The sequence below is a fragment of the Carassius auratus genome, chromosome 21, assembly GCF_003368295.1.
Source record: "Carassius auratus strain Wakin chromosome 21, ASM336829v1, whole genome shotgun sequence".
Classification (NCBI taxonomy): Eukaryota; Metazoa; Chordata; class Actinopteri; order Cypriniformes; family Cyprinidae; genus Carassius; species Carassius auratus.
This window is the reverse complement of record NC_039263.1, coordinates 12,782,261-12,795,145: the sequence shown is the minus strand read 5'-3', so window position 1 is coordinate 12,795,145 and position 12,885 is coordinate 12,782,261. Positions and strand designations below refer to the sequence as shown.

The window sequence follows — 12,885 nt, the reverse complement described above, 5'->3', positions numbered from 1 at the left end:
AGAAAACATAAAATGTTAGCACTGCTGAATAATGCACTTGATGCATATGGTTCTCTGGAAATTATTAGATAGGTTTATGTAACAGGCATTATGTATTTATTTAAAGGTGTCAAATTATTAATTGTGATTAATTACATCCAAAAAATACATGTATGTATGCTGTGCATATTTATTATGTATATATAAATACAGACACATGCATGTATTTATTTCAGAAAAATTATTCCCACAGCAGCTGGAATAATTAAATGTAAAAAAAAAAAACATTTTGATGGCAGATTGTAATAAAGAAAGATTATATGAAACATGTGAATTAATTTAAATTATATTCCAGTTTTAAATGCGCTTCTGATTAGGCTACAGCTAGCCTGGGTTTACACAGTAAGACTACCGGTTCGATGGGAGCATAGTTTGCTTTTTGGGTTAAAATAATTTCTTAATATGAAATTCGAATGATGTGGCAATTAGAGATTAGACTGTACAGACATATAAACCTACAATACACACTACTCATAGTCAGGCAATGCTGAAATTCTTAATATTAATACTTTGAGAATAAAGTATAACAATAATAATAATTTGCACGGTTTGATGTGATGAGCTAATTGATCATTAGATTAAATCACCATTGGTAGCGTGATTTATTGTAATGCTTTTTTCCCTCAGTTGGTCAGAACAAAGTGTGGCAGACTTAATTACTCGTTCAGATGACATTATATGGTCAGAATTATAATTTGGGTCATGTATTCCAAGATTTAGGCTAGAATCTGTGATTATTAAATACAGTGAATAACCACACAAAATGTCAGATCAGGGGCGATTCTAAGATTTTCATTTTAGGGGGGCTCAGCCCCCAATAAGGGTATGATTAAAAAATATTATTTGACTATTAGGGTAGGGTTGTATACTACTAACCTTATTGCAATCCACTATTCCATTGTATTTCCTGTATTTCATATATGGGAGTAGGAGTACTGACTGAGCCATATACAACACTGTAAAAACAACTAATACAGTTTTATAGATGTGACCAGTCACTGGAAAATTTTGATTGGGAATGTAGATTTATTTATTTTTTTTACAATAAAGACTAACTGATTCAGTATTAGGACATTCATGTTTATCCTTTGATGATACCACTGCTTTTTCTTATGAAATGTACGTGGAAATCGGCAGAATATTAAAACAACATAAGGGTTCAATGACTGCAATGAATCTTGGGAACACAGTGGTATTGTGTGTGTGAGGCTGTCTGTTCTATTCTCACCTGACTGTTGCTCATTTGCAGACCTACTCCCGCACAACAAAAAAATGTTGTATATCCATCTACAATGAAATATAAATTATTATATTTTATTATTATTATTATTATTATTATTATAAATTTTTAGCTTTTTAGCCTTTATAATCAACAATATGGTTGGTTATACATCAAGTCAGCCCCTGAAAATTTATTTCATTTCAAATCATTTAACTAACCAGCTAATATTCATTAAGAATATAGACAAAACATGTATTAATGTAATTGTCTATTGGCAATATGTTTAATCTGTTCTATATTTATTTCAATTTATTAAAAATAACACCATTATCAATTTGCCACTTCTATAACTCAATTACTTGAAAAAAAAAAAATCACAGATCCCTTTACTCTTACTCTAATATGTATCATGATACACTAATGATTCATTATTACTTAATACAAAATTATATTTAATAATAGAAAACAAAATATCTCCACATGATGTTTCTCTCTCTGTGCCATTTAGTACTTTCAGACAATGATATGTGTCGTTAATAATTTCTTTTGCATGGCTGCATAATGTAATGCCGAAATACACAATAATATGTTTTCAATTTTAAAAAGTAAATTAAAATAAATCATGATCGTTTTCTAAAGTATGTTTTCATGAGTGTTAATCGCTTCATTTTTGTTGGAAGAAAAAACAACTGTCACACTGTGATAAAGGCTGAAGGCGAACGCAGCGAAGACGTATTGGTATTGGATGCGAGAACACACACACGCACACACACACACACACACACACACACACACACACACACACACACACACACACACACACACACACACACACACACACACACACACACACACACACACACACACACACACACACCTTGTACTCTCTGATGTTCGCTCTGCTCGGCGCCCCTGTGGATTGAAAAACGCGCTGAATCCATGCAGACTCAGATCAGGGGAGGAGCCGGAACTTGATGCAGCTTGCCACCGTTTCAAATGAGTTTTTAAAGGGGACTGAAGCGATCACTAATTAATTAATCAAATAATTTTTTAGGGGGGCTGGGCATAAGTTTAGGGGGGCTGAAGCCCCCATAAAAAGGGCCTAGCGACGCCCCTGTGTCAGATAGAACCTTATAATTCAAAAGTGATGAAACAATGTTTCAGTGATGTTTCTAAATTAACTTAAGAAACGTAACAAAATATAATCACTTTTACATTAGAAACCAATACTGAACTATTCTTATGGCTGCATCAGCAGCTGTGTAAAGGGGAAATGAGAGCGAGAGAGAGAGAGAGAGAGAGAGAGAGAGAGAGAGAGAGAGAGAGAGAGAGAGACTTGTGGGCTCAGGTTGGACTCCGGTGGAGAATTCTGAAAAACTGTTGGAAAACACTCTTAAAAATTAAGGTGCTTCAAAAGGTTCTTCAAGCGTTGCCATAGAAGAACCAGTTTGTCAAAGATTTTTAAAGAACCATCTCTGTCTTACATTTTTTTTAAATCTGAAGAAGCTAATTTCAACACAAAGAAACTTTTCTGATACAGAAAGGTTCTTCAGATGCTGAAGGTTTTTTGTGGTTTTATTATATGGCATCGCGTAGCACCTTTATTTTTAAGAGTGAAGGGTTGGCCTTTGTAGGGCTCTGTATTCAATCCCTTGTTCCCCCTCGGCTCGGTGGTCCCCCGATCTGCCAGGGTCCCTATGCACCCAGATGCATACCTAGACGCAAAGCTCCTACTGTACTACTGAGAAACATATTTGCCATACACTCTAAGAAAAGACTCTAATAATAGGGAGCAATATACAGCAATAAACATGAAGGAACCAGATTTATTTTTTTACTGGTGTTTTCCTTGTATTTTGAATTACACATTGAATTGTGGTCATGTCAATAAATGTCAGTAAAATGTAAATAAACTATACTGGCAGAAAATTACCAGTACCCTTCCTGTTTTTCTACTGATTGTTTTTTTTTTTTTTAATCAGTGCATACAATTATCAGTCAGATTAGGTATTGGTAACTGTTTTAATGTAAATATCTGATTATATTTGAAGAGGATTAATCACATTCTATTCATATACATTTTATATAATGTGCTAAATCATGTATTAATACAATGTTAGATGCATATACTGGATTCATAATTCTCTCAGCCTGCAGTGCTGGTTATCTCAGAAATGTGAAGTGAAGGTTTCCTCCCTCAAAAGCGGATGTAGCAATTTTCTGTCATTATTTCCAGTCAACAGACTGAGTCTTTTCACGAAAGGAATTATTTGCAGTCTATATGCAACATGATCTATCTTGCCAAATAAAAAAGTAACCATAAAACTGATAATCACAGGGCAAATTTCACTCCTGGCCTTTTCTCCACCGTCTTCTCCCTAATCAATCCAGGATTATGTTTTATTACAGCTATTATTCACTCAGTGTAAACTAAATGAGACAGGTTCGGTGGTTAAGGTCAGATATACAACGTAAAGATTTCTTTATAATATTTCCCTTTATATTTTAAGATAAACACTACAAAACACATAGGTTCCATAAAGGTGGTGAGGTGGTGCCATACAACTCATTCTGTCCCTTTGAGAAACCTAACTACATTATTAGTTTAAAATGGGTGCTGCAGGCACATTAAATAACCTTTGGTTGAAGGTTAGATGCAATGCAGTAGCTTATAATATGAGTTCAGTTTTACACAAATGTAGCCTACATAAAAAAATATTGTATATTGCTGGCTTTATGACAGAGTTAAGATGTGTTCCCCAGTTGTAAGCTGTTTTGGATAAAAGCATCTGCAATATCACATAAAATACATGTCATGAAAACGTAATGAAAACTATTTTTCCCTCTCAGTATGTGCAGTTACTGTGCAGTTTTTAAATATAACATTGAATTCTCACAAAAAAGGGAATATTTATTTTGAAAAGAGCACATCCACTTGCAACCCCCCCCCCATATGTTAATATTATATATATATATATTATTACTAATAAACGCTCAAAATTATATGACAATATGCAGTTTTTTTTAGTTAATTGACTTTATTTTCTGTTGTGCAAATTAACAAAGAATTACGGGAACGGTGATGTTTTCATTAAGTATTATACTAAGCTAATATATTAATAAAGTTATAGCAGGATCTTGGAAACGGCACGGATTTCCCTGGAGATATCTAACGGAAGAATATGAAATTATGTTCCAAATCACGTGCTCCATTTCACCTGCAGTGTAGAAAATGAAACCACGTGACCGAAACCAAAGCAGGTGAGGAGATTTATTTGCTTATGTTTCTCGAGACTGCTTGGCGGAAGTCTGTTTAAATGTCATACGGTCATTCTGTGAAGGACATTTCCCTTTTGATCCCCATACAAGGACATAGCAGAAACATATTTGTCTGGTCGGGCAAATTAGACTTTTGCGTCAAATATGGGCTCTTTGTCGGCTACTTTTTAAATGTAGCCTATTTAAATGGGTATTGCTGTGTTCTTTTTCTCATATTCATTCCCGAATAAATACATCTTAAAGTTTTTTAAATCATTCGCGAAGACGAGTCCCAAGATCACGTGACCACGATCTGCCAACTCCCTACTTCTGCAGTGACCTTCAAATGTTCAGTTTCCGTGAACGTCTGCTCTTTCCATTAAAAACAGCCTACCTAATAAACCGCATTTCACAACATCTTGACAATTCAAAAACACCCTTAGTTAATGACTAAAATGTAGTTTTCTAAAATGATTGTTTTATCCAAATGTATTGAATTACATATACATTATTCGTTCACAAAATAAAATATATGTAGAGTATATCACCATATTGCCTATATAATGTGTAAAATATTTAATCTTTACATCTTTACAAATCCCATTCACTGTTTTAGGGTCTTAAAACAGCAGCAGTTCATTTAATTTTACCCAAAGGTTTACTTATTTCTTTAAACATATTTCTTTCTTTCTTCTTGTGCTGCTGTCTGTTATATTTATAATAATAATAAATGTATAATTACACAAATGTTCTATATATTCACACTCAGATGAGAATTGAACTCAAGAGTTGAATAGCTTTGCGTTGGTCTTAAAGCAAACACACCAGGTGAGTCATTTACCTGTGTGGAGTATCCCCTCCCCCTCTGACAGGTGGAGAAGAGGGCGTCACCTTGACAAGCATTGTCTCTATGGCTACAGCATTAAAGAGCACAGGCTTGTATTAATATCCCTTAGGGTTATGTATTTGCAACTCACCATGGTTTCATGGCCTGTTGCCTGCCTTTGTAATAGAACTCATTACCAAGAGTCGCTATTCCAATCTATAATTAAACATTTTATGAATTGCTAAGAAGATATTATTTACTAGGAATCACTAGGAATAATGTAACTTGTGCTTAAAGCATGTGGAATTTAATTTAGGATCCATTTTTGGTTTAGTATGTGTGCAACTTTCTTTATGTTTTGTTTGCTGCTCAATGTGCATCAGCTGAAAGGATCTAATCGACTCTAAAAAATGCAGTTTTTATTGCATTTATTTTGAAATTACAATGGGATAAAACACAGACATTCAGTATATACATTAGGTAAGCTAAACATTTTGTGCCTTATACATTTTCTTTCCAAACACCATCCCTTACTCTCTTGTTAGTTAATCAGACTGGTTTTGGTCGGATCTGTCTTTCACCACCTATAGCAAACAGTACAGCTTGCCTAAGGTTTGTAAACCTTGTGGTCTTTCTCAGAATGTGTCACATTACTGCCCTAATTGTACAACAAAGAGCCAAACAGGTAAAACCACTCCAACAGTCTTTTGTGAGCTGCAACTGACCATTTGTTTAATATATAAGCTATTGAACTGTTCAACTTTTCCGTGCATTCAATTTTGAAAATATAAAAGCAACAGGACTGACAAATATTTCAATTGATTATCTGGAAAATACACTAAAGAATTTCTTTTAAATCTGTAAAAAATATCTATGAATAGTAAAACAGTAGTACAAAAACGAAATGATGTACAACCTCAAAAACTGAAACCTAAAAGGAAAAACAAAATACATGTTCAGTTTCTGTGTCCGGTGAAATTTTCATAAGCAAATACATGTAAAGAGCTAAAGTCTTCCTCTTCCTGTCAACATACATGAGCGTCAGATAAGCCATCAGACACAGTGACTGTTTTCCTAAAATAATATCTCTGTCTCTGTCTCATATCATATGTCTTTGCCTATTTATGTCTGCTTAGAACAATTTTAAATACACATTTTGACACCATGTTATGCCTTTGATGACATGAAACAAAAAGCAAGAACTGCTAATCAAAAAACAGGAAAATTTAAAAATCAGCACATAAAATATCATACATGTATATGAAATGTATAAACACAAAATCCCTGACAGGTAAGCCTATGAAACCAGCCCTTAACGCACTCACACACACACACATACAAACACATACACACCAGTCTTAAACAGCCGAAAAGGAAATATTGACAGCATCGTGTGACCCTTCATTGCGGAGTCCTTTCAGAAGTATCTCCATTCTTTCTGTGAGATCTTCAAATCCTTCTAATTATTCTTTGTTTATATTTTTCTACAATAAAACACTTTTAAACATAGTCCTTCTTGTCATATCCACCACTGACAGAGCGTGGAGCTGTGTAGCCCATTCTTGGTGGCTTGTACTTCTTCTCTCGTGGAGGACAGGTGCAGCACAGCATCGCTCCTCCAATCAGTAACAGAGCAGCGGCAGCAAACCCTATGTAAATGGATGCCCCAAGCTCTCTTTGCTGAGTTGGGTTCAGTATTGGGTTGTAGAAATCCCGAATGGTTTGGTTTGCCACCCAAGCCGCCGTAATGAGCTCCAGGACACCAGCAATAATGAACATCACACCAGAGACGATCATCACTTTAGCCTTGGATGATTCATCCTCGATACAGTTGGTGCACTTGGCGCCCATGACGGAGATCAACACACCCAGGACGCCCAAGATGATGGCGACGACCGACATGGCTCTGGAAGCCTGAAGATCCTGAGCCAGAGCCAGCATGGAGTCGTAGATCTTGCACTGCATCTGTCCAGTGCTCTGTACGACACAATTCATCCACAAACCTTCCCAGATCACTTGTGCCGTGACGATGTTTGCACCAACGAAAGCCGAAACACGCCACATTGGAAGAGCGCAAGCCACAATGCAAATGATCCAACCAATAATGCCCAGGGCAATGCCCCCGATCTCCAATCCCATCGACATGATGCCTGTCAGGGGTACTTCTTTACCTAGGAAAATGAGATGTATTTGAGTTGTGTCAAGTATTAAACAAATAAATCTGTACTAACAGAAAATTAAATAATGGATGGAGGAAGGTCATTTACCTTGTGCTGAGATGTAAATATAGATGTCTGCGTCCCAATTCTTCCTTTCTTTGTGTAGCCTGAGAAAGTGCTGTGAAGCCAAGCAGCCTTTATAGTCCCAAAGAGACAGGTGCGAGTGGAGGAGGACCTTAACGTGATGACACAGAGGATGAGATGCAGATTTGCGCACGTCACCTGCATGCTATGGCCACTGCTTGGAGAAAAACAATATGCTGGTATTGGCTTTCCCTTGTAATCTAATTCCTGTTAACATTGTGTGAAGTAGAGAAACTGGCTCAACCAGGAAAAAGCACCTGGAAGAACAAATAAGTAATCAAGGGGGTGGAGTGGAGGGCTAATATTTCACCTGAGTCACACTTAATATTTCAAACCGGAGGTTTTGTTGATGTTGTATATGAGGGTTCACCAACTTTCTGAAGATTCAAGACAGTGTTGATGAACAGATTTTATTGACAAACTTCAAAAGTGTATTTTTGTTCTTTGTGAGTATTAGTTGGTGTTGGGTTTTAACAGATGTACAGAAATTTGTTGTTGTTGACTCTGTTTCCTCTTCTTGGTCTACAGCATCATAAAGCAGGATAAACATGCTTCAGTGATGTAGCTAATGGGATATTTTAGTGCCTCAGCCATTTTGGATTGCATGAAGCATAGAATGCAGGAGAAAAAAGTTAAACACTCTTCAGCAATAAAAAATTTAAATAAATAAATAATAAAAAACAAGAAAAAAAGAAAAGCAATTGTTATGTTTATCTTAAGTCATTTTTCTTATCAATATGTTTGAATTGCATCATTGAAGGTCAGCAGCAAAGATATTGGTTAATAAAATGGGATTTAATACATAATACGGAGCCCCGCACATGACATGCAGGAAAAAATAGTAGGCTAAATCATGCGCACGATTTACCAATTCGTTCCCTCAATGTACTAAAATGTGCGCACAATTACTATTTTGTTCACACGATTTATAAATTGTGCGCACAATTTACTAATTCGTTCCCTCGATTTGTATAGTAATCGTGTGCGTACGTTTTTAGTACATTGAGGGAACGAATTAGTAAATCATGTGCACAATTTATTTATTTTTCCTTGCATGTCATGTGCGGGTCTCCGTAGGCTACATAAAAGATATTTGTGTTATTGTTTTTTTTATTATTATTTATTTTATTTTGAGGAATATTGAATCAGTTTTTTTTTTTTCATGTGAGCTAAGTAAATGCATGGTTACATTTAGTTACACATCGCACACAATGCCTTTGCACTTACTCCTGATATCTCTCAACATGGGGACAGGAGAGCTGTCAATCACTAAATGGGAAAACAAAAGTAAGTTGCGTAACTAATTTGAAAAAGTAACTCAGATAGCCTATTTTATTGTAAATATTAAAAAAATTAATTATTAATAATGCGTTACTTTATTAGCTAGCTTTCTTGAAAAAATTAATCTGATTAGCCTACGTAACTCGCGTTACTTGTAATGCATTACCCCAACACTGCTTTTTTAAAACTATACAAGTGGACATAAAACAAACTATATGAAAACCAAAGACATGGAATCTTCGTTGATAAATCTTTCTAAAATGTTGATAAAACATTGTTACACTACAAATTACGAAATGAGCAGGTGAAATACCGAAACAAACATATTAATATACTTAAGTTGTAAAATGTAGGCCTACCGTTCCAATTGTCAACTAAGCAGTAATGCAATAACACTCTATTCATTCATTCGTTCGTGCATTCATGTAGTAAAAATGACATAGGCTAGCTGATTATATTGAGTTGGATTTCCCTGATAATTATAGATTTGTATAATAAACTGACTTTTTCGTTACCTCATTTAAACTAGCCTGTTTATTTACTAATCCCAACAAATGTTTGTATTACCAAAGACTATAGAATACCCTTGAAGAGACTTTAGTATTACTCTTCCAAACGATTTATTTGGTGTAGGCCTACAGTAATTTCGTACGGTTCATTTGCCGTCGCTGTAAGTCATTGCGTGCAAGTTTCAGCCGCGAACAATGCTCATGAATATGTAATGAGGTAAGCAATCTATGGTTTATAAGTGTTTGCTAAAACATTATAGCTACTCACTGTTTTACACTGTCACCATGATAACCATATTGCAACGTGTGAAACGTTACTTAACTTAAAAGAGGCCTTTACCCAATGTTTAAAAAGATAAATCTTGGTTCAGTGCTCAGTGTGGAAACCCTCAAACTCAACAAATTATCAAAGAGCTGAAAAAACCCATTGGAGATTATTTCATTTATTGGTGTTAATTGTTTTATATAATCAAGAAGTGAATTATAAATCAATGATACTTATTCAAATACATGTTCTAATTGATAAACAACAAAACACAAACATGAACAATAACAAAAGTTTGGGAGTTGCCTGCACATAGTCTCATAGTTTCTCTGTTGTGTGCAACTTGAACCGAGAGGCTAAATCCAGTCTGGTGTTTGTGTCTCTCCACTGAGAGAAACAAAACAAATGTTTTCCTTTTTGCCAGTTTTGCATACATACATCCACTCGTAATTTATTTTGTAACACATACAGATACGCTGTAAAAAAAAGTTCTTGCTGATGGTCATTGCTAAAGTCCAAAGCTACTGTGTAGATATTTTCCATATCTACAGTTTTCTGTACGATTTTAACAGTGTTTAAAAGAATGAGAATTCCATTTAAATAAACCATAAACACAACTAAACATTAACAGAGTTGATTGCAGTTCAAGCTAAGTATAAACATATTAGTTCAAGATTTTCCATTTTGTTTGAAGTCGTTATTACTCTTTTAGGATAAATGAAAGTATAAAAATATGAATTCTCAAACAGCCGAAGCTCAAACTGTAAATCAAAGCACGAAATACTACAAAAATAAAACCACTGACAGCGTCCCATTATAAATCAACTTATACATTTGATTTAAAACATACAGTACAAACAATGTAGACAATTTATGAAAGTGGTGCTAAAATATATTTAAAAAAAAAAGTGTGGAGTGACAATGGACACTGATTGGACAAAACAACAGCATGTAGAAATAGTCACATGGAGAAAAAGTAAACTACATTTTGAGTTACCTCCAACTCAACTCACAATTATCTTTCAATGAAAGAAAAAATCTAAGTGTTCTGAGGTCCTCAGACATAGTCTCTTTTGTTGTAGGTACTCGGAGCCATTGAGTGGGGGGCTGAGTAGGCAATACGACTTTGCGGTGGGTACCTTGGCTTATCCTTAGGTGGGCAACTGCAGCACAGGATGGAGCCTCCGACCAGCAACAGTGCCGCGGCGGCCCAGCCGAGGTACAGAGATGCACCTATTTCTCTCTTCTGAGCTTCTAGAATAAGAGGACTGTAGAACTCTAAAATAATGGTGTGCGCTGACCAGGACACTGGAATAAGCTGCATGACCGCAGCCGTTATGAAAGCAGCACCGGAGCTGATCATCACACGGGCTTTGGCTCCTTCATCTTCAATGCAGTTGGTGCACTTTGCCCCGACTATAGCGACAAAGAGCGCAAGGACACCCACAATGATGGACACCACCACCAGAGCACGAGCCGCCTGTAGGTCTGCGGGAAGAGCCAACATGGAGTCGTAGACTTTACACTGCGTCTGTCCAGTACTCTGAATCACACAGCTCATCCAGATTCCCTCCCAGTACACCTGCGCCGTGACAATGTTGTTGCCGATGAACGCGGTGACCCTCCACATTGGCAAAGCACAGCACACAATGCTGAGAAGCCAGCCAAGAACCGAGAGCGTGACTCCCACTAACTCCAGACCGAAAGCTGCCATGTCTTCGCACTTTGTCCTTTCAGACTCCCTTAAAATCTCTTTTATGCTCTCTCTTGTGTTCACTGAGGCTCACTGTCCTTCAGACGATTACTTCAGGAATCTCTAAATTCACCAAAGGACCATTCAAGCGTGGAGGTGGCTGTTGAGACAATGAATCTCCACTTCAAGGACAGCTGGAATGTTCTGTCCTGGTAGAAACTTCCCCTTTTGTGAGAAAAAGGGCTGACCTACTTGGCTTATGACATGAGGTGATAAGGCACAATCTTGGTATTGGTTAGCGTCCTCATAAAAAATGGGAGCTGCTTTCTGTGTAGCACTTAGACAATGTAGCTTCCGGTAACAGTTTGTTTAAACCAAAGGTTGGGACTGTTTGTCCATGTTAATAGATAACCCAAAGTAGACCTGCAAAAATGCTCATTAATGGACAATCATTGACAATCATTTTGCACCAATGCAAAAACCTTAGTGTTGGCCATAATGCATGCATGCTTAAGTCTTAAATGAATAGTTCACCTAAAACAATCTGCTAGTCAAATTATATGACTTAGGGTATACACAGCTAGTTTTTTTTTAAAGCATGCAATGCAGTTAATCCAACTGAGCAAAATGCTAAAAATTGTTATTTATTTACATCATTCATTTTAAATCCTATAATTGCTTTTGAAAATAAATGCATACACATATTGAAATATTATATATATATATATATATATATATATATATATATATATATATATATATATATATATATATATATATATATATATATATATATACAGTACAGACCAAAAGTTTGGACACACCTTCTCATTCAAAGAGTTTTCTTTATTCTCACGACTATGAACATTGTAGAGTCACACTGAAGGCATCAAGGGCTATTTGAGCAAGAAGGAGAGTGATGGGGTGCTGCGCCAGATGACCTGGCCTCCACAGTCACCGGACCTGAACCCAGTCGAGATGGTTTAGGGGTGAGCTGGACCGCAGACAGAAGGCAAAAGGGCCAACACGGGTTAAGCATCTCTCGGGGAACTCCTTCAAGACTGTTGGAAGACCATTTCAGGTGACTACCTCTTGAAGCTCACCAAGAGAATGCCAAGAGTGTGTGAAGCAGTAATCAAAGCAAAAGGTGGCTACTTTGAAGAACCTACAATATGACATATTTTCAGTTGTTTCACACTTTTTTGTTATGTATATAATTCCACATGTGTTAATTCATAGTTTTGATGCCCTCAGTGTGAATCTACAATTTTCAAAGTCATGAAAATAAAGAAAACTCTTTGAATGAAAGGGGTGTCCAAACTTTTGGAATAAGTTATATATATAATTAAATATATATATATATATATATATATATATATATATATATATATATATATATATATATATATATATATATGTGTGTGTGTGTGTGTGTGTTGAAATTGTCTGGGAAAAACATTGCTGTTTTTGTTTATAAACTTCCTCAGTG

General features: G+C 35.9%; 2 protein-coding genes across 2 annotated transcripts; both read right to left on the bottom strand.

Annotated features, from left to right (window-relative positions):
• Positions 1-5,749: 5,749 nt before the first annotated feature.
• On the bottom strand, positions 5,750-7,805 carry cldn3c (claudin 3c). The gene is made up of 2 exons (XM_026196070.1): positions 7,613-7,805; positions 5,750-7,516 (listed from the first exon to the last, which is right to left on the bottom strand). Exon 2 carries the CDS (start codon positions 7,488-7,490, stop codon positions 6,846-6,848), a length of 645 nt encoding a protein of 214 aa, XP_026051855.1. The 5' UTR covers positions 7,491-7,516; positions 7,613-7,805; the 3' UTR covers positions 5,750-6,845.
• Positions 7,806-9,865: 2,060 nt separating this feature from the next.
• On the bottom strand, positions 9,866-11,741 carry cldn3d (claudin 3d). The gene has a single exon (XM_026196069.1). It carries the CDS (start codon positions 11,415-11,417, stop codon positions 10,761-10,763), a length of 657 nt encoding a protein of 218 aa, XP_026051854.1. The 5' UTR covers positions 11,418-11,741; the 3' UTR covers positions 9,866-10,760.
• Between the last annotated feature and the right edge of the window lie 1,144 nt (positions 11,742-12,885).

Bases quoted from the DNA above. Each gene is read 5' to 3' on its own strand.
- cldn3c (XM_026196070.1), bottom strand. From the start codon at position 7,490: ATGTCGATGGGATTGGAGATCGGGGGCATTGCCCTGGGCATTATTGGT.
- cldn3d (XM_026196069.1), bottom strand. From the start codon at position 11,417: ATGGCAGCTTTCGGTCTGGAGTTAGTGGGAGTCACGCTCTCGGTTCTT.